Source organism: Brassica oleracea, chromosome C4 (assembly GCF_000695525.1).
Source record: "Brassica oleracea var. oleracea cultivar TO1000 chromosome C4, BOL, whole genome shotgun sequence".
NCBI lineage: Eukaryota > Viridiplantae > Streptophyta > Magnoliopsida > Brassicales > Brassicaceae > Brassica > Brassica oleracea.
In genome coordinates this window covers 10,633,320-10,659,119 of record NC_027751.1, presented here as the reverse complement: position 1 = coordinate 10,659,119, position 25,800 = coordinate 10,633,320, and the positions used below count along the sequence as shown (strand labels likewise).

The window sequence follows — 25,800 nt, the reverse complement described above, 5'->3', positions numbered from 1 at the left end:
AATTTAGAATAAATAAATATACAAAATAAGAAAAGATAAACAGTAAGTAAATATACAATATAAAAAATGAAAATATTAAATAAATAAATGTATAGTTAAATAAATAATAAGTAAATATATAATATAAAAATATTACATTAAACATTAATTATATAGGAGTTGAGCTATTTTGATTTTCAAATTTTAACTATATAGTTTTTTTTTACATTGTATTCTGAACTACAGCAAAATTCTAAATTGTATTTTTGTGTAAATATATATATTTCCTTAGGAAAAAACAGAGAACTATACATTTTTCAAATAGATGTTTAATATAGTTTTTCATTTCTTATATTCGTATACAGAGCCGGCCCTAGGCCCAAGCTAAAGAAGCATGGGCTTCCGGCCGCCAAATAATAATAATATAACCGGCCACAAATTCAAATAAGTGTGTCTTTAGTGGAGTGGTTCAATAGCCACAGTTCATTAACTCCGAACCAGAGTTCAAATCCCCCTACCTACATTATTTTATTTTCGTCCACTTTTTCTTTTTGGGCTTCTAGCCTTAAAAATTCTAGGCCCGGCTCTATTCGTATATTTACTTTTTCTAAATTTCTTGATTTTATATCAATGATAATATTATGATATATATTTAATGTAATATTTTTATTTCTTATATACTATATTTACTTATTATTTTTTTTTATATATTTTATATTTATTTAAGTAAATATACAATATAATGAAAATAAATAAAAAGTAAATATACAATATAAGAAATAGAAATATTACATTAAACATCTATCATAATTTATAATCTGATATAAAATCAAAAAAATTAGAAAACATAAATATATAATTAAAAAATGAAAAAAACTAAATTAAACATCTATCTGAAAAATGTATCTATAATAATAAAATGGAGATCTATACTAATAAAATGGAGCTTTTGAGGCTCCATAGGGCGTCCACATCAACGGAAAAAAATCTTATAAAAGATGACACAAGGCATTAACAAAAAAATAAAAAATAAATATACATATAAAGAAAAAGAATAATAAATAAATATATAATATAAGTAATAAGTAAATATACAACATAAGAAATAGAAATATTGCATTAAAAATAATAAGTAAATATACAATATAGGAAAAAATAAATAAAAAGTAAATATACAATATAAGAAATAGAATATTACATTAAACTTGTATCATAATTTATCATCTGATATAAAAGTAAGAAAATTTGATTACGTAAAAATATAATTAAAAAATGAAAAAAACTAAATTAAACATCTATCTGAAAAATGTATCTATATTAATAAAATTGAGCTTTTGAGGCTTCATAGAGCGTCCACATCATCGAAAAAAACTTCTTTTAAAAGATGACACGTGTCATTAATAAAAAATAAAAAATAAATATAAATATAAAGAAAAATAAATAATAAGTAAATATACAACATAAGAAATAGAAATATTGCATTAAAAATAATAAGTAAATATACAATATAGGAAAAAATAAATAAAAAGTAAATATACAATATAAGAAATAGAAATATTACATTAAACATCTATTATAATTACATTAAACATCAATCATAATTTATCATTTGATACAATTAAGAAATGAAAAAAAAAAACTAAATTAAAAATCTATCTGAAAAATGTATAATAAAATAAATAATAACTAAATACACAATATAAAAAATTAAAAATATTATATTATACAATTATCGTAATATTAGAATAAATAAATAAAAAATATTAGAAAAACTAAATATTAAGTAAATATAGTATATATTAAATAATAATATTACATTAAATATATATCGTAATATTATCATTGATATAAAAGCGAACAATTTAGAATAAAAAATAAAAAAAATAAGGAAGATAAACAGTAAGAAAATATACAATATTAAAAATGGAAAAACTAAATTAAGCATAAATTTGAAAAATGTATAGTTCAATAAATAATAAGTAAATATTCAACATAAAAATATTAGATTAAACATCTATTATGATATTAAAATAACTAAATATAAAATATACGAACTATACTAATAAAATTGAACTTTTAAGGCAGTGTCCACATCACCGGAAAAAAACTTCTTCAAAAAGATGACATGTGACATTAATAAAAAAAAAGAAGTATACATATAAAGAAAAATAAATAATAAGTAAATATATAATATAAGAAAGAAAATAAATAAAAAGAAAATATACAATATAAGAAATAGAAATATCACATTAAACATCTATCATAATTTATCATTTGATATAAAGCAAGAAAATTAGAATAAATAAATATACAATTAAGAAATGAAAAAAAAACTAATTTAAACATCATCTGAAAAATGTATAGTTAAATAAATAATAATTAAATACACAATATAAAATATAGAAATATTATATTATACAATTATCGCAATATAAGAAAAAGAAAAATAAATAATAAGTAAATATAGTATATAAGAAATAAAAAAATATTACATTAAATATATATCGTAATATAATCATTGATATAAAAGCAACAAAATTTAGAATAAATAAATATACAAAATAAGAACGATAAACAGTAAATAAATATACAATATAAAAATAGATTGAAAAAACTAAATTAAAAATCTATAAAATAATAACTAAATACAAAATATAAGAAATATAAATATTATACTAAACATTATCGTATTATTAGAATAATTAAATATAAAATATAAGAAAAATAAATAATAATTAAATATACAATATAAGAAATACAAAAAATACAAAAAATACATTAGACATCTATCTAAAAAATCTATAATAAAATAAATAATAAGTAAATATAAAATATAAGAAATAAAAAATATTACATTAAACATATATCATAATATTATAATTTGATTTAAAAGAAAAACAGTTAGATAAGTAAATATACAATAAAATGCATAAATATACAATATAAGAAGCGGAATAACTACATTAAATATCTATTTGAAAATGTAGAGTTTTACATTTTTATTACTTCCAAATATTTTTATAAGTAAATATACAATATAAGAAAACTAAGCATACAATATAAGAAATATAAATTTTACATGAAACATTTATTATGATATTATCATTTGATATAAAAGCACGAAAATTAGAATAAGTAAATATACAATATAAGAAAAATAAACAATAGGTAAAATACTATTAATAAATTAAAAAAAAACTAAATTTATTGAATGCTATTTTGTGACAAAGACTTAAAAGATCTATTTGAGAGAATTACCCTACAATATAAAAAAATAATAATAAATAAATATACAATATGAGAAAGGAAAAACTATATCAAACATCTATATCAAAAATGTATAGTTTTCTAATTTTTTCTAAGGAAATATGTATTCACACAAACATACAATTCAGAATTTGTTGTTGTTCAGAATACAACATTCAAAAAAATAACTATATGGTTAACATTTGAAAATAAAAATGGTTCCGCGCGTAGCGCGGATTAACTCTTAGTCTCCTTAATAAATGGGGAAATGATTACACTCAATTTATTTCTCTTGAAAATGGTTGTGCTTTTAAGGATTTATTTGACTTCTTTAATTTTTTTTCAGATCGACGAATCAGTCGGTAGTGTGTATTACTACTCTCTCTTGGGCGTGGCACGCACGAGTAAGTAGTCATTGACGAAGTCCGAGGTTGTCTATACATGACCCCTCAAGGTCAACCTAAGGTTCTCGATAACTTATTAATGGTAACTACTCTGAATACTTTTCGAGAGCTTTACTACTTAACATACTGTGATGTCTTACAATCTTTATATATAAAGACCTGTTCTTTCTCTCCTCATTCACCCACGTGTCCTTCCACATAGATAAGTCACTTCATCTCGCGCCGACACGTGTCCCTAAAGACGGAGCGCTGCGTTTCATTAAACGGGACGCGTTATCTTCTGGGCTTAGTTCGATCTTCATTTATTGGGCCTTTTGCAATCCCGGCTCGAAAGATATCACGACGTCTCCAACCCTAATTACACATTACTCTCGCGTCTCTCTTTCCTGCGACGGCGACGACGCCTGCGATTCCTCCCTATTAGATGAAACGGCCGGAGTTATGTCGTCGTCTTTATTCCAATTGAATTCAATCACTCGCTCAGACTCTTCGATGCGCCTTTTGATCCCGAGCGGTGTGGATCTGTATAAATATGTAAGTATATATAGATCTCCAGCGCACTCTCTCCTTCTTTCTCTTGAGATTTTCTAATTCCTGTTCCTATGGCTATTTCGAGAGTCTTCTTCTCTGACCTGAAGTCCGGCAGATGCTCTTCCGTCGTCGAAGCCCGGCTTCTACGGTTCTGGGAGGCGAGGAACGTCAAGCGGGGTGGCGAGCTGATGTGGGTCGATATGCTGCTTATGGACGTGAATGTGAGTTTGATTATTCCTGTTCTCCTTAGATCTGTTTACGTTCTTCCTGTTCTCCTTAGATCTGTTCGCGTTCCTTTTCTGATTTCTAAATCTTATCTGTTTCAGTCGACTTTGATGCAAGCTACTATCAAGGCGAATCGGCTTCCAAAGTTCCGAGATAGACTCGCCGCCGGGACGATTTATTCTGTTTCTGGCTTTGACGTGGCCCGCTGTGCTCAGAACTTCAAGATTGCGGACTCTTCTTTGATGATCCGGTTTAGCGATTCCACCGAGTTTGACGTGTTATCTGATCCGGTCTCACCAATACCTGCGGAGGGGTTCCGGTTTCGTAACCAAACCGAGTTGGTTGGTTTAGCCAATACAAACACTCAACTTCCAGGTACCGATGTGATCGTACATATGTATATTTATTTGTATGGGTTTTGTTCTTTATATGATTAGCCACTGAGCCTTTGATCAAAATTTTGAACACTGTAGATATTATTGGTGAGATAGTGTTGGTGAAGAGCACCGTGTCTGACCCTCCGGAGGACAAAAACCGTGTCATGGTCACCGTCAAACTAGAAAAGTGAGTTAATTTTTTGCTTTTAAATCTTTTATAGTTGCTTAATCATTTTAGCTACACTAACTGTTGTTATTTATGTGCAGTGATGTGTCTGTCACTCTTAGTTTGTTCGACGCTCAAGCCGTTTCGTTTCACCAGAAGCTTGGAGGCATGCGTGGTGATCCTAAAGTGATTGTTGCCACGAGCATAAACCCGAAGATGGTTGGAGGTATTCTGTTGCTTATTTCGTGCGCGTCATATATTAAACAGGCCTTGATATATATAGATTCCTTCTCAGTTATTTTCCTGTTATGTGTAGGTCGTTTATTCCTCAACGCGACTTCAGGAACGCATGTCTTACAATTTAACATACTTCTATCTTCAGGTGTACTTTGTGAGGTAAAAAATGACATAAAATGTCTATTATAACTTTCATTTAATTGTTTCAAAAAAAAAAAAAAAAACTTTCATTTAATTTTCATTCACGTGGTCGGTCAGACTAGGTGTGGTCATGAAACCGATTTCAAATTATGGACGATTCATAACCACCTCTATTGCTGTATCCCTCTTTGCACTGCCATAACTACCTCCTTCACCATCACTACTTTCATAACCATCCACTGATGGTGTGGTTGTGGACATGGTTATCCGCCTCCAACCACAATAATACGCATCCAACCACCACCACAAGATCCTCCATGCGTCAATGACCGCCGACCACTTCTTTCATCACCACAACTTTCATATCCACTCCCACAAGCTCCACTTCAACCATTAACTCCTCGACCTCCGCCATAAGCTCATCTTCCGCCTCAATGACCGCCAACCACTTATTTCATCACCACAACTTCCATATCCACCTCCACAAGCTACAGTTCCGCCATTAGCTCCTCCACTGTCACCTCGTACTTACCTTCCGTCTTCTGATCCACCACCACTGCTCCACCATAAGACCATACCTCTCACTGTCTCCACACAAAGTCTATAAGCTTGAGAAAGCGTTCTTTCATGACTTAAGATTTATTTCACAAACAAATGCCAAAAAAAAAATTACGACCGGTTATTTTGAGTGGAGAAATGTGGACATAAAAAGTGAGATTTAGTTTGCAACATCAAATAAGAGATATAATTACAAAAAGTGAAGAAAGGTGAAATATTTTATTATTTTGGTCAAAGCAACGCGATGATTCGTCGGAGAATTTTGAAATCGGGGTCATCGACTGCGTACGAAGTTGCCGGAATTCGTTGGGTGTTGAGACCAATCGTCGGTGAGATTAACGCAGGATCACCTCTATGAGCTCCACCTCCACATGCGGCTCCTCTTCCTTCACCGTTTCGGTAAGCACCACCAACATAAGATCCTCCACTTGCTGATCCTCAACCATCTCACCAGATCCACTTCTGTAATCACTAGTATGCGCCACCACCATCCGATATATGTGACAAGATGAGGATTTTAGATTAGAGAAAGTGTGAGGTTTAAATTAGAAAAGTACTTGGCAAGCGGAAAATATGTGTAAATGTTAATGGACCATGGAAAAGTATGTCTCCGTGTAAATTTTTCATACTTTTCTATCCATATGTTCTACATTCAGAGTAACAGTTACCTCAAAGCCATTTCTAGAATATGAATGTACTCTTTATCTGTACAAAAAGCATACGAATTTGTTTTTAAGTTATGTAAAAGCAACTCTTGAGCTTGTTCCGTTAGTGGGACAAACGGTGATCACCCGGATGGCTCGGACCAGAGCCATGAAACTGTGAACATATAAGCAACTCTTAGACACAGGGCTGATCATGTCTTATGTAAACAGTAGAGTTATCGCTAAATCTTTGAATCAAATAGATACGAAAACCCGTTGGGATTTTTTCAAAAAGGAAACATTTTGAGGAATTGGAGTTATCTCTACTTCTTGGCTATTTTTAACAAGAGTATGGGTACCTACCATGTCCTGCAGAGTTTCTTCCATGTCATAGCAGCCACGGATAGCGCTCTGTCCCTGAAACTAGACCATCCCAAAAAGACAAACATCATCCTTTTTTAAAGCCAATTTAACTCTGGAAGAAGAGAAAGATAGAAAGTATACAAAAACATCAACTCACAGCTCCTTGGATGCTTGGTTGTGTCTCATACTGATTCATCCGTCCATGAACTGAATGCAAGTTTCCCTAAACCACACATAATACGAATATCAGCGCCAACCTTCATTTTTAGCTGCTAAAAAACCTCATCGGACAATTTCAAGCTATTAAAATTATATAAGAAAAACTCAAGAAACTAAAGGAGAGATAGATAAAGCATTGCACCATTGCTTGTATGGTTGCCGGATGTCCGTAGTAGTAACCATCCTGGACGGAAGAAACCGATGAGAACTGCGAGAATATCAAGAAAATACATAGTGTTCAGTATAAAACAACAAGAAATAATAACGTTACAGATGTACAATTAAACCCACTCCAATAGTCTGTTGAGTCGAATAATACATCCCAAGAGGTGCTGCACGGGAGCCTAGTTCCGTTGCTTCCATATCTGCTGCTTGAGGAATGTAACAGTTCTCAAAGGTGGGAGCTCTGGAGCTAACTTGTTCCTACACATCATAAGAGCCTAAAAGTAAAACTGATTGCACAAAGATGCATCGAAGAACTAAGCGTTAAGTAACAAATCAGATTACTTACAGGTTCTTGGCGGAGTTCTTCTGACCCGTTTGTTACATCCTCTGGTCCATTATATGCCTTTTAACAACAACAGAAACCCATCAGATCCTTCTTCTGGGGCTAGCAAACTACAAATAATCTCATAAAATTGAGCATCAGTCTAATAATCACCTTTCTTTTCTTCTGAGTTTTCTTTTTCCTGGACAGTTTCGATGCACAGTCCAACGTACCTTCATTTTCTAAGCCTGGCTCTGAGGGAAACTTGGAAGAATTATTCAGCCTAACGCATCTCTTCAAGTTTTTTCCCAAAAACTGCAAAGCAGTCTTGTAGGCTTCATCTGATAAAGACGCAACTTCTCCAAGCTTGACAAAGCGCTTACAAAGATCATCAAAACGTGACATACGGTTATCTACAGCGGCACCTTCTTCGTGTTTTTCTTCTCTGTTGTTACCCTTCTTTGACCAGCGCTTCAATATATACTGAGATGGAACGCAGGAAACGTCGGAGTTTTGAAGTACGAGCATCGCATGCTTGCAGAGGAACCCCTGGTACTCGAATAAATAACAAGAGCAGCAGACATCCAACACCTCTTTCTTCACAGAAACGAAAAAGTTTCGGCGTTTTTCAAAATCCTCAACGCGGAATATAGCTGTAGTCTCATCTTCTCTTTCTTTCTGGAGTTGACAAGAGACAACTCCCAGCACCTCGGTTTGGAACTTCTTAAAAGCAGCGTCTGTGTAGATCAACGAAAGCTGTTTCTCGAAAGCTAAAGAAGATCTCAGCGTAGGCTCTTTGCTCTGAGAATCAAGATCATCTTTTGCTTCCACATCGTAACGATACTGCAGAAACTTCGTGTAGAGTTCAAAGAATTCATTAAATGTAGCTTCTGAGTTCATATACTTGTCGAAATGAGAGACGACGCTTCCAGATCTCTCAGGTCCAGACAATCCAGCGAAAGAAAGACCGTGGAAATAACGTGGCACCCACTTCTTCCGATCTCTAAACAGCGAGTGGAGCCACTCGTTCTCGTTAAGCTCAAACTTACCAACCATCTCTGACCAGCTCCTTTCGAACTGCTCATCTGTCCAAGCTCCGTCCACGCAGTCTCTAAAACACTCCGTGAAACCATCATCTAAAGGATTCACCATCTCTGGAACTTTACTCACCACACTCCACAAAGAGAAACAGTGGCGAGCAGTTGGAAACACTTCGGCAACGACGTCGCTTAGAACCTTATCCTGATCCGTTATCATCACTCCAGGAGCTTGACCTCCTCCCACTGCTTTACGCCACGTCCGAAACAGCCACGAGTAAGCTGACTCGCTCTCTTCTCCTATCAACGCACATCCAAGCAGCGCATATCGACGGTGATGGTTAACCCCGACGAAAGGAGCGAACGGGACTCTGTACCCGCTCCTAACGTAAAACGTGTCGAAGTGAACAGCATCAGAGAAACTGTAATAGTCTTGCTTAGCCTTCACGTCGAGCCAGAACACGTTTCTAATACGTTTCTCAGAGTCGAAATCCACCGCGTAGAAGAAACCAGGCTGCTTAGATTGCATCTCCGCGAAACGCTCGAGCATTAGCTTGAAGTCGTCTTCTTCTAGAGCTAACTGAAGACCTTTCTTTTGATGTGCTGACGCACCAACGGGAGGCTTGTTCTTTCCCCTCACACTGGCGTAATAATCATCAGGAGAGATCTCATGGTTATGTTCTTTTACGAAACTAACTATAACCCATTTCTCGTCTTCTTTCCTCTTCATATGCAGACCAGCTTTGCAACCCGTCTTCGGACATGACCGCGGGTTTACTATAGCCGCGGTGGACTCGCGCTTGGTTCCGAATCTCGAACACGCTATTTTGACATCGATGAACTTTCCTGATCTCTTTGAGCGACGGCTGGCTTTTATCGTGATGCCAAATCCCACTGATCTTGCGTATTCTCTGTAGAAATAGTAAGCAGCCTCCTTGGACTCGAACTCCATCCCGTTTATGGGCTCGCCAACAGTTGCGAAGTTCTCTAAGGTGCTGCTAGTAGCATTTCCACTCGTGCTCGCCTCACAAGGCTCATCAACATTGGCACCATTTCTTGATAGAAGATCTATAGCGACGCCTTCAACATCCATCTCATCCAAAACTAAAAACACTTACGCTTGATCCATTTTATTCCAGGTTTATTCATGTGAAGGAAGTCATAAACATAGAGGCTATCTAAAAAAGGAGGAGCTGGTTTCTTGATAAACTCTTGACATATATGAGTTAAAGAAAGGATGACGGTCAAGGAGACACCATGATCGACTCAACACCTGTCAAGCAGATGGGATTGAACAGAAACAACTTGATTAGACCAAGGGCTGATGACAACCAAGCAGAAGTTTAGAGATTTGCTAATTTCAGATAGAAGGACACTATAACACGAACATGGATCACCCGACAAAAACAACAACACAAGCGGTCCAAGATCGAACCAGACATCACTTCAACTTACTCCTAGTTTGGTCTCGAATTAAGAACTTGCAAAAACCAAAAAATTAGAATAAGAAAACAGAAACCAAGATGGAGAGTACGAAATCGAACCCTCTCGAGTTCAGATTTTCTCCGTCGTTTCGAGTGGAGTTACAACTGTGTCAGCACAGACGTGCGAAGAAGAGCAACATCGGCATCGCCGAGACTTGCAGGGAAAGTGGGAGACTTAAAACGACGTCGAGCGTTGAACGAGACGCTGCCGGTAAAGTTAAAAAAAAAAAAAAAAAACGAGCACCGGATAGTTTTCAGGTAATTAAAAATCGACCCTTTTACTTTTCTATTTATCTGCGAGAAAGGACAAACTTTATAAAATATACAAAAAGGCCCAATTTAGAAAGAAAAAAATGATTGCTCGGCCGACCAATAAATAATAAACAGGATATAAGGCGGCTCGGCCGACCAATAAATAATAAACAGGATATAAGGCGGCTCGGCCGACCAATAAATAATAAACAGGATATAAGGCGGCTCGGCCGACCAATAAATAATAAACAGGATATAAGGCGGCTCGGCCGACCAATAAATAATAAACAGGATATAAGGCGGCTCGGCCGACCAATAAATAATAAACAGGATATAAGGCGGCTCGGCCGACCAATAAATAATAAACAGGATATAAGGCGGCTCGGCCGACCAATAAATAATAAACAGGATATAAGGCGGCTCGGCCGACCAATAAATAATAAACAGGATATAAGGCGGCTCGGCCGACCAATAAATAATAAACAGGATATAAGGCGGCTCGGCCGACCAATAAATAATAAACAGGATATAAGGCGGCTCGGCCGACCAATAAATAATAAACAGGATATAAGGCGGCTCGGCCGACCAATAAATAATAAACAGGATATAAGGCGGCTCGGCCGACCAATAAATAATAAACAGGATATAAGGCGGCTCGGCCGACCAATAAATAATAAACAGGATATAAGGCGGCTCGGCCGACCAATAAATAATAAACAGGATATAAGGCGGCTCGGCCGACCAATAAATAATAAACAGGATATAAGGCGGCTCGGCCGACCAATAAATAATAAACAGGATATAAGGCGGCTCGGCCGACCAATAAATAATAAACAGGATATAAGGCGGCTCGGCCGACCAATAAATAATAAACAGGATATAAGGCGGCTCGGCCGACCAATAAATAATAAACAGGATATAAGGCGGCTCGGCCGACCAATAAATAATAAACAGGATATAAGGCGGCTCGGCCGACCAATAAATAATAAACAGGATATAAGGCGGCTCGGCCGACCAATAAATAATAAACAGGATATAAGGCGGCTCGGCCGACCAATAAATAATAAACAGGATATAAGGCGGCTCGGCCGACCAATAAATAATAAACAGGATATAAGGCGGCTCGGCCGACCAATAAATAATAAACAGGATATAAGGCGGCTCGGCCGACCAATAAATAATAAACAGGATATAAGGCGGCTCGGCCGACCAATAAATAATAAACAGGATATAAGGCGGCTCGGCCGACCAATAAATAATAAACAGGATATAAGGCGGCTCGGCCGACCAATAAATAATAAACAGGATATAAGGCGGCTCGGCCGACCAATAAATAATAAACAGGATATAAGGCGGCTCGGCCGACCAATAAATAATAAACAGGATATAAGGCGGCTCGGCCGACCAATAAATAATAAACAGGATATAAGGCGGCTCGGCCGACCAATAAATAATAAACAGGATATAAGGCGGCTCGGCCGACCAATAAATAATAAACAGGATATAAGGCGGCTCGGCCGACCAATAAATAATAAACAGGATATAAGGCGGCTCGGCCGACCAATAAATAATAAACAGGATATAAGGCGGCTCGGCCGACCAATAAATAATAAACAGGATATAAGGCGGCTCGGCCGACCAATAAATAATAAACAGGATATAAGGCGGCTCGGCCGACCAATAAATAATAAACAGGATATAAGGCGGCTCGGCCGACCAATAAATAATAAACAGGATATAAGGCGGCTCGGCCGACCAATAAATAATAAACAGGATATAAGGCGGCTCGGCCGACCAATAAATAATAAACAGGATATAAGGCGGCTCGGCCGACCAATAAATAATAAACAGGATATAAGGCGGCTCGGCCGACCAATAAATAATAAACAGGATATAAGGCGGCTCGGCCGACCAATAAATAATAAACAGGATATAAGGCGGCTCGGCCGACCAATAAATAATAAACAGGATATAAGGCGGCTCGGCCGACCAATAAATAATAAACAGGATATAAGGCGGCTCGGCCGACCAATAAATAATAAACAGGATATAAGGCGGCTCGGCCGACCAATAAATAATAAACAGGATATAAGGCGGCTCGGCCGACCAATAAATAATAAACAGGATATAAGGCGGCTCGGCCGACCAATAAATAATAAACAGGATATAAGGCGGCTCGGCCGACCAATAAATAATAAACAGGATATAAGGCGGCTCGGCCGACCAATAAATAATAAACAGGATATAAGGCGGCTCGGCCGACCAATAAATAATAAACAGGATATAAGGCGGCTCGGCCGACCAATAAATAATAAACAGGATATAAGGCGGCTCGGCCGACCAATAAATAATAAACAGGATATAAGGCGGCTCGGCCGACCAATAAATAATAAACAGGATATAAGGCGGCTCGGCCGACCAATAAATAATAAACAGGATATAAGGCGGCTCGGCCGACCAATAAATAATAAACAGGATATAAGGCGGCTCGGCCGACCAATAAATAATAAACAGGATATAAGGCGGCTCGGCCGACCAATAAATAATAAACAGGATATAAGGCGGCTCGGCCGACCAATAAATAATAAACAGGATATAAGGCGGCTCGGCCGACCAATAAATAATAAACAGGATATAAGGCGGCTCGGCCGACCAATAAATAATAAACAGGATATAAGGCGGCTCGGCCGACCAATAAATAATAAACAGGATATAAGGCGGCTCGGCCGACCAATAAATAATAAACAGGATATAAGGCGGCTCGGCCGACCAATAAATAATAAACAGGATATAAGGCGGCTCGGCCGACCAATAAATAATAAACAGGATATAAGGCGGCTCGGCCGACCAATAAATAATAAACAGGATATAAGGCGGCTCGGCCGACCAATAAATAATAAACAGGATATAAGGCGGCTCGGCCGACCAATAAATAATAAACAGGATATAAGGCGGCTCGGCCGACCAATAAATAATAAACAGGATATAAGGCGGCTCGGCCGACCAATAAATAATAAACAGGATATAAGGCGGCTCGGCCGACCAATAAATAATAAACAGGATATAAGGCGGCTCGGCCGACCAATAAATAATAAACAGGATATAAGGCGGCTCGGCCGACCAATAAATAATAAACAGGATATAAGGCGGCTCGGCCGACCAATAAATAATAAACAGGATATAAGGCGGCTCGGCCGACCAATAAATAATAAACAGGATATAAGGCGGCTCGGCCGACCAATAAATAATAAACAGGATATAAGGCGGCTCGGCCGACCAATAAATAATAAACAGGATATAAGGCGGCTCGGCCGACCAATAAATAATAAACAGGATATAAGGCGGCTCGGCCGACCAATAAATAAATTAAATTACTAGTAAATAATATAGGCGGTATTCCGGCCATTATAACATGATATAAATAATAGTAGAGGCGGTATACCGACCATTATAACAGGGTATAAATGATACAAATAAATTTTACCGAATCGCAGAGTGATCGTGCTGATAACGTGTTATGAAATAACTTATAATTTATAGTATCGTGAAATTTAAATAAGAGTATAATTTAATACCCGTAGTAAGTAAATAACACTACTATAAGTGAGAGAGTTTATTATAAGTAAGAAGAAGAAGATGTAATGGTTCTTTGATTATAAACTCTTGTTCTTTTTTATGGTGTCCAAAAGAGTGAGATGAGTGATGGTATTTATAGTGAACAACAATACATAAAATAACAAAGATGGTGCTTAATTTGGTAAATGAGTGGGTGATCATAATGCTTGATGAGTAGATGATCATAGTGCTTGAGTTGGTAAAGGAGTGGATGATCATAGTGCTTGAGTTTGGTAAAGAAGTGGATCATCATTTCAATGCTTAATTTATAACAATTGGCTTGTTTCTCAATCTCGAAACGCGCGTCTCTGAAATCAGAAATGATCACATGGCCGGAGAATCATCATCGCCGGCGACGATGACGCCGTTTGAGACGGGAGAGAGAGTGGTAGTGGCAGTCGTGGTTTCTCGCGTCCTCCTCTCGCTCCCTCTATCTCTAATCTCTCATGGCTTCTCCCTCTTCCTCCTCTGCCTCTCCGCTTTCCTCATCGAGCTACGCGCCGAGAGTTCCCCGCTTCTTCTCTCTCGTTTCAGCGCCAGGTAAACCTAATTGATTGTAATTGTATGTAGAAGAAGCACGAATTTGTATGAGATTCAAGATCTTGTTGTTTTGGATAGGATAAAAATAAAGTTCGCATTTTTTTTATAATGGCTTTTCAATATTACAGGCGAGGTGCATCGTCAGGGATATTGCTAGGAGCAGTAACGCTTCCGGCTGTTATGATGTCTAAGCTGGTACAGCTTACAAGAGCTATCTCACTCCATCAAGCTGAACAAGATGGTATTTTTCCACAGAGTCTCTACTCTTATTATGACTTTCTATGTTGACATTCAATGTTTCAGCTTGAACTTTATTCGTTCCTTCTTACAAAAAGACTTGCGTTGATCTATGTTGTGTAGAGCTTGCGCATGTGACGATGCAGTATTGGGCAGCGTCGGCGAGCTGCTGTGCAATACTTATATACCTCTCGGTAGTTATGTCGCAAGGGAAGAAGAATGAATCTTCTTCCTCATCCGTTTGGCTTACAAGGGCTAGCTTAACTGGCACAGTTTTGTATGGAGCGGCATGCTTTGTTTCACTTTCCATGATATCACACACTGGTAAGTAACATCCACTTTAAGTTTTCTAGCTGTTTTTGATTAATCTTTCGCTTGGATTTCATTTGATGGCTTCTGTTTGTTTGTTGACAGGCCTAAACACATCATTAAAAATGTTGTGGATGTTATTTCTCGGCCTTGCAGCTGTGAAGTTAATTCGACATTTGCTTTGCACCTTCCCTTCTTGTGCTTCAATTGGTAACTGCAGTGTCTTTTCTATTCATGGACTTGTGTTACGTAGTAGTTTCTATGATGTGCTTTCAGCTTTAGATATTTTATCTCTGCGTTAGCAATAATGAACTGCTTTTTTTTTGGTCTCTATGGAACTATGGATTTGATCAAAAAGTGTGTCTTTTGGCTCAGTGTATTTCTGCTCCATTATTTAACCATTGCCACTTTTATAGGGGAAGCGCTTCTTGTGACCAGTGGTCTTGTTCTCTATTTTGGCGACTTTCTGGCATGCACAATTGCAAAGGTTACAACTATTTTGTTTTCTTTTATTGAGTATTTGTTGCTGTGGTTGCATGCTCACAAGTCAACATAATGATTGGTATGCTACAGATTTGCGAGAAATTGATACCTGTGGATCTCGTCTCAATAAGCTATGGAATAAGGAGAACTGAAACCGGCATAATCGTCCAGGTATGATAATGGCAAGTTGAAATTTAAGTATTGCTGAATATCAACTTACCTGTCCTCCCTTCTCAGGGTCTACTGTTGGGCCTTCTACTTTTCCCGATCGTGTTTAGATTCGTTTTGCATATATATGAAAGCTCTTTGAGAAAGAGAGACGGTCCACCAAGAAACTGCAGTGATACTGCAAAATCTGTCTTTTTCTTTGTTTCAATTCTACTTTTTATGGTCGTGGCTGTACCTTCTTGGATGCAGTTTGTACACGATTTCCACCAGCATCCCTTCTTATGGTACTATCAGTTACTTATCTCGTGTTCTTTTTTCACTTAACTTCCACACACTAAGATTGTGTCCCACTTTCATACTCCTCTATCGCAGGGTGCTCACATTTGTCTTTTCTGAACCTCTGAAGAGACTGTCATTGTGTATCTACTGGGTTCTGTTGATCGTAGTGTCTGTGTTACGGTTTTATAACATTTCAAGAGGTAGCAAGGTTGAGAGAATCTTGCTCCGGAAGTACTACCATCTGATGGCTGTTTTAATGTTCTTGCCTGCTCTTGTCTTACAGGTGACTGGTGATCGATAATTTTACTATTTAAAAATTATTTATGTGTTAGTTTGCTCGTCTATCAGCTTCTTATTATCTTTACGTCATTTATTCAGCCTAAGTTTCTCGATCTAGCATTTGGTGCAGCATTGGCAGTTTTCATTGCACTGGAGATCATTAGAGTAAGCCTCCTTAACTTACCTTATCGGCTTCATCACTTTCAATGGGCTTATATATGCAAGATACTCATTTTGTAAACCAGATCTGGAGAATTCAGCCGCTTGGAGAGCCGTTACATCACTTCATGAATGCTTTCACAGACCATCGTGATTCAGAGTTTCTGATCGTCAGGTGTGCTTACACTCTTTTGACCAGAGATGAAAACACTCCATAGAGTTATCTTCTTCCTTTTTTGTTTAATCAATGATATGGGTATGTCCTGTTTGTAGCCACTTCTCACTGTTGCTTGGGTGTGCGCTACCAATTTGGATGTCTTCTGGGTTTAATGACCGAGCTTTATCCCCATTTGCCGGGATACTCAGCCTCGGGATTGGAGATACATTGGTACGCTTTTTGCTCAGCTCTTACATGCATGCTCAGCTAACTTCAAGAAACCTCAGTCTCTTCCAATGTAACGTTATAACAATTTGCTTTAAACAGGCATCGATGGTTGGTCACAAATATGGGGTGTTAAGATGGAGCAAGACAGGAAGTGAGCAACTTCTATTCTTTCTAAAAAGTTTTCAACTATAGCTTTCATTATAAACTAATATTTTTGCGTAACAGAGAAAACGGTAGAAGGTACAGCAGCGGGAATAACATCGATGATGGCAGTGTGCTTTATGTTGGTCCCAGTATTAGCATCAATGGGTTATATACTAAGCCAAGGATGGGGGTCCCTTCTTGTTGCGGTTACAGCCACCGGGATGTTGGAAGCTTACACAGCGCAACTAGACAACGCCTTTATACCTCTGGTCTTTTACGCTCTCCTCTGCTTGTAGTACGTTTAGGCTCAGGTGTTTTTTTTAAAGCTTAATGTACATAACAGAAGTATATCTTACTACTAACCACACGTCCTCTTCATCTAGCTTTCTCATTTGATCTAATGCTTCTCAAACTGTTGAGTTTAATAATAGCAGTGTGGAATACAAAGATCACTCTTTCATCGCGTTGCATACAAAGAGTTGTATATAGTAAAGCTCATTTAAATCTTTTGACTGATAAGATGTTTTTGGGAATTGTTATATTAAAACTTTTCTCTTTTGCGACTTTTTCAGCTTTGTTTTCGTAGAAATATAAAAGTCGAGAAAACCATTGGCAGCGTTTATTTGAACTTTGACCCGATGTGGAAGTTTCGATAGCCGCCAGTTTGGCTAACTTGACCAACTTTGAAATTTTAAATTCTTCCTCAGTTTCATACACAAAAGGTTCAGTTTCATTTCAGATTGTTGTAAAAGACTTTGACGAGAATTTAGTTATTTATGTTCACGGAGGTTTGTAATTTAACTGAAAAACCACATCCTTTTGTGAATGGATTGTTAACATTGACTACAGTTATTGATCTATCAGAAACGATTTCAATATGGTAACGATTCATATCCATCGCACAGAACTTGGAAATGAAAAATAATACACCGTCAAATAAACGTCATGTGGATTTTGAACCCATTAGAATACTAAGAGAAGTGTAAGTGTCTCTGTTGGGTGGGGAATAAATGGAAGAATGAAAGCTGAGGGGTCAAATCCAAAAGAAAGAAATAAAGAAAAGAGTTTTCACGGTGAGGAAGGACGGTTTGGTCGGTCGGCTCATTTGGTGTGGTGGGCCTTCCGCCAGCCAAGCCACCTCCTCTCTTTTTGTTTTTCTTCTACTATTGCCAATTTACAAATCCGCCCTCAAATTTTCATTCATCTTCTCAAGTATATATATTAATATCAACCATAAAAGATTATATACATATGTATAATGAAATTAATGGAGATCTATATATCAGGTTAATAAAATTAGTGATATTTTTAATGAGTTAAGAAATAAATTATTTAAAGGTATAAACATAGATCTTTTAATTGAAAAACCCCCCCACATTTAAGGCACTAAATCTGTTAATAATCTATGAATTTAATTTATTTTGTATTTTCCACCGATCTCATTCTTGACTTTAATTAAAACTAAAATTTTAGTCATTAATAAAAAGAAAACTAATAAATAGGTTCTCTGCTAATTGTGGGTAAGAATGATAATGACAGAAAGTAAAGGGGCCGAATGGGAAATAAAAGTAAAGAGAGACGGTCTCCTCGTCCGCCAGATTTGTCATTCAAAAAGAAATATGAAAAAGGTCCCACACTCTCCAGTCTCCTCCACTTTATAAACCCTAAAAGATTCTCTCTCTCTCTCTCTCTCTCTCCCTCACACACCTTATTTGCAGTTCTTCGCCATCACCTACTTTCGTTCTGCAATTATTTGTTTTTTCTTCGTACCATCTGCGAGAAAAAAAACTCGATTTAAAGTAGCATCTTAAGATTCGACAGCTTCACTTGGGTAAGCTATTTTTACTACTATATGATGAATCATCTCAGTTCTACAACTCTTATTCTCTGTTATGATCTTCCTTTTACTGGATTTCGAATCGACCATAAACGCTTTAGATCCTTGGCGACTCTTCGTCTGCTTAGTTCTTACTTACTGATCCCATCGCTTGTTTGATTTTGAAATTGATCGATCCAAGTCGCGTATCTCTCTCCGTGTTTAGATCTACGAAGATCGAAATAGTTTTCGATTTATAAATCGTTTTACCCTACGGTAGAGATGGATCGAATCATTTTGTTGTACTAGTACTGTTCAACCTCAGGATCGCTTTTGTTGTGAACGGATTAAGATTTTGTTCTGGTTTGGCTTTAAGATTCTCTTGAAATCGAACATAATCGTTTAATGTAGTGGTAGGTTCTGGTGAAAGGTATTATACTACATGTTCGTTTTGAAACATGCCACTTTGTGTGTTAAGCTTAAGCATACAACTTTTGACAAAAAGAGGCTTGTTACTTGCCACTACATAGATATGTCTCTGTCAATATAGGCAATGAGTAGACCAATTAAGTTGACAAATTAATTAAAAACTGAAGATTAGGAAAAAATTCCTCTTAGGGACGAATCTTCTTTGGTTTTAAATTTTTAATACAATAAGATTGAAAATTAAGCTTTTAGTTAGAGTTTGGACAAGCGAAAAATATGTTTTTGATCCATTATAAACCATTTCTGGTTTAGTCTTCTTTCCACCTTGTGATCTTTAATTAAATGGTTTTCCTTTTGGTTATGATGATCTACTTGAATAATCTAAACGTTACAAAAGTTATAGAATACCAATGAGTTGTTTGTTTTCTTGTTATGAAATAATGTCCCATGAGTCACCGCTGCATCTTGTCGGCGCACCTTATGATTCTTTTCTTTCCTTATAACATTTGTTAATTTTATTTTATAAAATCTATTACTTTTTTTTTTGTATTTTAGTTTCTTAAAATTTTGGCTTTGTAATAATTTTCTTGGATCCTTTTTTTGGCATAATGAAAACCTCCTTTTTCCTTGTCTAACCCATCAAAGCGTTTTTTCTTTGTTAAAAGAAAGAAGTTGTGATGTTGCTGGTTTGGTGGGTACTTTACAACTTACTTATCTTTAATTTTGTTTGGTAAGGCTTTTATTAAAATAATAAGCATGCCTTATTCATTTGTATCTTGGTGGAGATTGGTTGGTGCTGTAACAAATTCCAACTCTGATCGCATCACATGCCACAGCCCATAGTACCTATTTGATCTTTGTCTTCTCCTGATTGTTTTGGATTCTTTTGCTTTAAGATCTAAAATTAGGCCATTTCTTGTATATTAATAAAACTAAACGAAATTAGAAATCTTCTACTATTGTATTAGTATTTCAAATAATTGTAACGGGGGAGATGATGTATTTCTGTTGACTGTTACAATAAATATCTTATCTTGTTTGTTTTCTATCTAACTTTTGGAGATTGGCTTTCTCTTTCTTGCAAGCTACTGTTTTTGGTCTTATTAAATTCCTTCATGTATGTCAAGAATTCCTACTCTGATATAAGTAGACGTATAACACATCTTCGAGTCTCTTCTAATGCGAAACCTTTTCTTATATTCTGCAGAACTAAAAGTACAAAAGTAATTACAACTGTTCGATCATATCATGGAGGATACAACTCAAGTAGCGAGTTCTGAGGTCCCTATAGTGAAGGGTGATGCTGTTGACCTTAAGACAGTTGATGTTCCCGTCAAGGTAATGATCGTTTAGTGTTTGGTTTTCGCAGAATTATATGTTTGCTCATGAATATAATGAATCTTTTCCTTCTGTAAATCGGTGTGAGTTCATAAGATTTTACTTACTTATGCGTATTGAATCGGTCATCTGTCTATGAAACTGCTTACTAGCACCAAGATGTAAGTAATGTTGTGGAAGATTTAAATATTGTATTTCTATTGCAGCCTGTGAATGGAGATGTGACGAAGGAAGGCAAAGAAGAGGAAGATACAACATTTGATGGAGAATTCATAAAAGTTGAGAAGGAAACTTTTGATGCCAAGGATGATGCCAAGAAAGCAGAAGATATTCCTGTTCAAGAGCAAAAGCAAGTCTCGAGTGGCTCAGAAAGAGAACTACATGAATCCCAAGAAAAGGCGAAGGAACTGGAGCTCGAATTGGAAAGAGTAGCAGGGGAACTGAAACGGTATGAATCTGAGAATACCCACTTGAAGGATGAGCTCTTGTCTGCCAAAGAGAAGTTACAGGAAACGGAAAAGAAGCAGGGAGAGCTCGAAGATGTCCAAAAGAAGCAGCAAGAGAAGATTGTTGAAGGGGAAGAGAGATACAGCTCTCAGTTGAAGTCCTTGGAAGATGCTTTACAGTCCCATGATGCCAAAGACAAGGAACTAACTGAAGTTAAGGAAGCTTTTGATGCGTTGGGCATAGAACTCGAGAACTCACGAAAGAAGTTGGTAGAGTTGGATGAGGGGCTAAAGCGTTCAGCTGAAGAGGCTCAGAAATTTGAAGAGCTGCATAAGCAAAGCGCTTCTCATGCTGACTCTGAGACTCAGAAAGCTTTGGAATTTGCACAGTTGCTTGAATCGACGAAAGTGAGTGCCAAGGAAATGGAGGAAAAAATGGCGTCCCTGCAACAAGAAATCAAGGAGCTGAATAATAAGATTTCTGAAAACGAAAAAGTTGAAGCGGCCTTAAAGAGTAGTGCGGAAGCATTAGCTGCTGTGCAGGAGGAATTGGCACTTTCGAAATCTTGTTTGTTGGAGACAGAACAGAAAGTGTCTTCCACAGAAGCCCTCATTGATGAACTGACTCAGGAGCTTGAGCAGAAGAAAGCTTCCGAATCTCGATTCAAGGAAGAGTTATTGGTTCTTGATGATTTGGTTGTTCAGACCAAAGATCTCCAAGCTAAGCTTTCTGAGCAGGGAGGTATTAATGTAAAGCTAGCGGAAGAACTCAAAGAGAAAGAACGTCGGGAATCCTTGTCGAAAGACCAGGAAGAGAAGCTGAGAACTGCGCATGAGAAGTTGGCTGAAGTGTTGAAAGAAAAAGAAGCCCTTGAAGCGGATGTAGCACAGGTAACAAGTAATGCAGTGAAAGCAAAAGAGGTTTGTAGTGAACTAGAAGAGAAACTGAAGACATCAGAAGATCATTTCACCAAAACAGATGCTCTTCTTTCTCAAACTTTGTCAAACAAATCTGAACTTGAGCAGAAACTGAAATCGCTGGAGGAGGCTCACAATGAAACTGGATCTGTAGCAGCAGCTGCTACTCAGAAGAATCTTGAGCTTGAGGAAGCTGTTCGGTCCTCTAGTCAAGCAGCAGAAGAAGCAAAAGCACAGATCAAAGAGCTGGAGACACAGTTCAGTGCAGCTGAACAAAAGAACGTGGAGTTGCAGCAGCAATTGAACCTATTGCAACTGAAAAGCGGTGAGGCGGAACAGGAAGTGAAAGGACTCTCTGAGAAAGTGTCTGAACTAAAATCCGTTGTTGAAGTTGCCGAGGAAGAGAAGAAACAAGCGACCACTCAGCTGCAGGAATACAAAGAAAAAGCATCCGAATTGGAATCTTCTCTGAACCAATCATCATCCAGAAATTCAGAGCTTGAAGAAGATTTGAGAATCGCTTTGCAGAAGGGTGCAGAGCATGAAGACCGTGCTAATACGACTCACCAGCGCAGCATTGAGCTAGAATCTCTGTGTCAGACATCACAGTCCAAGCATGAAGACGCAGAAGGAAGATTGAAAGACTTAGAGCTTCTACTCCAGACAGAGAAAAACAAAATTCAGGAACTTGAGGAGCAGGTTAGCTCGCTAGAAAAGAAGTGTGGTGAAACCGAGGCAGACTCCAAAGGTTACTTGGGTCAGGTGGCTGAGCTTCAGTCCACACTAGAGGCATTCCAAGTGAAAACTTCGAGCCTTGAAGCTGATTTAAACATTGCAACTGAGAAAGAGAAAGAACTGACAGAAAATCTAAACGCTGTGATGGGTGAGAAGAAGATACTAGAAGGTACAGTGAATGAGTACAGCGCGAAGATCAGTGAGTCTGAGAATCTGTTAGAAAGTCTCAGGAATGAATTGAGTGCCACTCAAGGAAAACTGGAGAGCATTGAAAACGATCTTAAATCTGCGGGCTTACGGGAAAGCGAAGTAATGGAGAAACTCAAGTCTGCTGAAGAGAGTATTGAGCATAAAGGAAGAGAAATTGATGAAGCTATGAAGAAAAGCATGGAACTTGAAGCTTTGCATCAGTCTTTAAGTAAAGACTCGGAGCAGAGAATTCAAAAGGTCATGGAGGATTTCACTAGTAGAGATTCAGAGGCCAAGTCTTTGACGGAGAAACTGAAAGAACTCGAGGACAGAATAAAATCATATGAAGTGCAGTTGGTTGAAGCATCTGGCAAATACTCTTCTTTAAAAGAAGAACTTGATCAGACTTTGGGAAAACTCGCTGCTGCAGAAACCGTTAATGATAAACTCAAACAAGAGTTTGATCAGGTACAAGAAAGATCATCTCAGTCATCATCAGAGAATGAACTACTAGCAGAGACAAACAACCAACTCAAGATCAAAATTCAAGAGCTTGAAGGGTTACTAGGTTCTAGTTCTGTCGAAAAGGAAACTGCAATGAAACAGGTAGAAGAGGCAGTTGAAAGGTTTAACCAGAAAGAAGCAGAACACAAGGACTTAGTTGAGAAGCTAAAAACGCATGAAAACGAGATCGAGGTGCACAAAAAGCTGGCTCATGAAGCATCAGGAGTTGCGGATATTAGAAAAGTTGAGCTTGAAGAGGCTCTTTCTAAACTGAAGAATCTTGAATCTACTATTGAAGAGGCTCTCGCCGTCAATGATAAACTCAAACAAGAGTTTGATCAGGCACAAGAAAAATCCTCCCAGTCATCATCAGAGAATGAACTACTAGCAGAGACGAACAATCAACTCAAGATCAAAATTCAAGAGCTTGAAGTGTTACTAGGTTCTAGCTCTACCGAGAAGGAAGCTGCAATGAAACAGGTGGAAGAGGCAGTTGAAAGGTTTAACCAGAAAGACGCAGAACATAAAGACTTGGTTGAGAAGCTTAAAACGCATGAAAACGAGATCCAGGTGCACAAAAGGCTGGCTCATGAAGTATCAGGAGTTGCAGATACTAGAAAAGTTGAGCTTGGAGAGGCTCTTTCGAAATTGAAGAATCTTGAATCTACTATTGAAGAGCTAAGTGTCAAATGCCAGGGGCTTGAGAAAGAAAATGGGGATCTGGCTGAGGTGAATTTAAAGCTGAACCAGGAACTAGCTACTCATGGATCAGAGGCCAGCGAGTTGCAGACAAAGCTCTCTGCTCTAAAGGCTGAAAGGGAGCAAACAGCCAAAGATCTGCAAGCTTCAAAGACAGCCTCAGAAGATCTATTAAAGCAGCTAACATCTGAAGGGGAGAAATTGCAGTCACAGGTAACACCCTGGATCTAAATATATTCTGCTTACCATCTACACTGATATTGTTTTCTTGTTTACTACATGCTTTAAGAAAATAACACCACTTTATTGTGTTGCAGATCTCTTCCCTCACCGAGGAGAACAACCAAGTCAATGAGATATTCCAAAGTACTAAGATTGAGCTCCAATCAGTTATTGCAAAGCTTGAAGAACAAGTAACCTTAGAGAGGTCTAAAGCTGATACTTTGGTGTCCGAGATTGAGAAGCTCAGGGCAGTGGCTGCTGAAAAGTCTGTTTTAGAAGCACATGTTGAAGAACTTGAAAAGACTTTGAAAAAATTCGAATCTCAATTGAAAGAAGAGGTAATGCACTCATCTCAAAGAGAGGGATGTACAACTGTTATGATAGGATCTAAATATAATAATACCGGTTTAATGTTTCTGCAGGTTGAAAATGCAACTGCTGCGTCTGTAAAAGTGTCAGAATTGACCTCAAAACTTCAGGAAGGCGAACATGTCGCTAGTGACCGAGATGTGCTCAATGAGCAAGTGCTTCAGCTTCAGAAAGAGCTTCAAGCGGCTCAGAGTTCAATTGCTGAACAGGTTAGTGATCTTTTTTTCTGTTTGACTTCTACATATCTCAGATACGCTTTGGGATTCGTTAGAACTCTTGAATCTGATTAAGAAAAAAAATAAAAAGAATCCATCTTCCATTATTATGTCACTAACTCTGATATGTTTTCTATGAAAACAGAAACAATCACACTCCCAGAAGCATTCAGAGCTGGAGGCTGCACTAAAGCAATCACAAGAAGAGATTGAAGCTAAGAAAAAGGCAGTCACTGAATGTGAGTCAATGGTCAAAGATCTTGAACAGAAAGTGCAGGTCGCGGATGCTAAGGCTAAGGTTAGTCCTAATATCTCCGCGCAGAGCTATGTTTGACTACCTGGTTTCAAAAAAACTCAAAGCATTGTTGCTTATACTGTCTAAAACCAAACTTGCAGGAAACTGAGGCAAAGGATGTAGTTATTAAATCTCGAGACGTTGACTTGTCCTTTTCATCTCCAACGAAACGTACGAGCAAAAAGAAGTCAGAGGCATCTCCCTCTTCCTCCTCTTCGAGCAACGTTACTGCCACTCAGACAGCTACAACTTCTCATCTCATGACAGTGAAGATAATCACTGGAGTAGCTCTTATCTCCGTTATCATCGGTATAATTCTTGGGAAAAAGTACTAGTGTTCTTGTTTGGTGTGATGTTCATATGTGAAGATCTCTCCTTTTATTTGTTTTTTTTTTTTTCGAATTTTGATCAAAATCTCTCAGAAGCTTCATGAGAGATGAAATGTTTTAGCAGAATTTGGGAAGCTTTGCATGAATTTGCTTCTCTCTGCAGATTGTTTTTGGTTCTTTCTTTTGTTTTTGGTGGCTTGTTGGTCAAGCAATGTTCTGATACTCTTAAATTAAATGAAGGTGAAGTTATTTGAAAATTTTCCTCTCACCGTTTTCTTCTCGAAGGGAAACCGGTTCCACATAATCGAATTGAACCGATTGGTTTAAAATAAACCCGGTTTATCCATCCAC

The 25,800-nt window shown here is 37.4% G+C and overlaps 4 protein-coding genes across 8 annotated transcripts; 3 read left to right on the top strand and 1 right to left on the bottom strand.

Annotated features, from left to right (window-relative positions):
• Nucleotides 1–4,231: 4,231 nt before the first annotated feature.
• LOC106338089 lies at nucleotides 4,232–4,837 on the top strand. Its single transcript, XM_013777146.1, has 3 exons — nucleotides 4,232–4,381; nucleotides 4,487–4,774; nucleotides 4,823–4,837. The coding sequence occupies exons 1-3, from the start codon at nucleotides 4,232–4,234 to the stop codon at nucleotides 4,835–4,837; spliced, it is 453 nt and encodes a 150-aa protein (XP_013632600.1).
• Nucleotides 4,838–5,968: 1,131 nt separating this feature from the next.
• On the bottom strand, nucleotides 5,969–10,291 carry LOC106342706 (protein FAR1-RELATED SEQUENCE 2). Of its 5 annotated transcripts, none has more exons than XR_001269853.1 (8): nucleotides 7,752–10,291; nucleotides 7,602–7,658; nucleotides 7,382–7,513; nucleotides 7,233–7,298; nucleotides 7,029–7,094; nucleotides 6,872–6,931; nucleotides 6,533–6,683; nucleotides 5,969–6,335 (listed from the first exon to the last, which is right to left on the bottom strand). XR_001269853.1 is itself a non-coding variant. In XM_013781715.1 (8 exons), the coding sequence occupies exons 2-8, from the start codon at nucleotides 9,705–9,707 to the stop codon at nucleotides 6,633–6,635; spliced, it is 2,388 nt and encodes a 795-aa protein (XP_013637169.1). In that variant the 5' UTR covers nucleotides 9,708–9,887; nucleotides 10,003–10,291; the 3' UTR covers nucleotides 5,969–6,632. The 5 variants fall into 5 exon arrangements, 4 of the variants coding, with proteins under 4 accessions (XP_013637169.1, XP_013637170.1, XP_013637168.1 ...); XM_013781715.1 differs by having other exon boundaries at nucleotides 5,969–6,683; nucleotides 7,752–9,887; nucleotides 10,003–10,291; XM_013781716.1 differs by having other exon boundaries at nucleotides 5,969–6,683; nucleotides 7,752–9,887; nucleotides 10,159–10,291.
• A 3,954-nt stretch (nucleotides 10,292–14,245) lies between these two features.
• On the top strand, nucleotides 14,246–17,267 carry LOC106337391 (dolichol kinase-like). Its single transcript, XM_013776487.1, has 13 exons — nucleotides 14,246–14,505; nucleotides 14,634–14,746; nucleotides 14,866–15,066; nucleotides 15,157–15,261; nucleotides 15,468–15,538; nucleotides 15,625–15,705; nucleotides 15,772–15,986; nucleotides 16,075–16,264; nucleotides 16,360–16,425; nucleotides 16,506–16,594; nucleotides 16,693–16,807; nucleotides 16,904–16,955; nucleotides 17,030–17,267. Exons 1-13 carry the CDS (start codon nucleotides 14,294–14,296, stop codon nucleotides 17,242–17,244), a joined length of 1,725 nt encoding a protein of 574 aa, XP_013631941.1. The 5' UTR covers nucleotides 14,246–14,293; the 3' UTR covers nucleotides 17,245–17,267.
• A 1,325-nt stretch (nucleotides 17,268–18,592) lies between these two features.
• On the top strand, nucleotides 18,593–25,706 carry LOC106341018 (myosin-9). The gene is made up of 7 exons (XM_013779834.1): nucleotides 18,593–18,779; nucleotides 20,398–20,528; nucleotides 20,735–24,232; nucleotides 24,337–24,579; nucleotides 24,664–24,819; nucleotides 24,971–25,123; nucleotides 25,222–25,706. The coding sequence occupies exons 2-7, from the start codon at nucleotides 20,439–20,441 to the stop codon at nucleotides 25,453–25,455; spliced, it is 4,374 nt and encodes a 1,457-aa protein (XP_013635288.1). The 5' UTR covers nucleotides 18,593–18,779; nucleotides 20,398–20,438; the 3' UTR covers nucleotides 25,456–25,706.
• The last annotated feature ends 94 nt before the right edge of the window (nucleotides 25,707–25,800 follow it).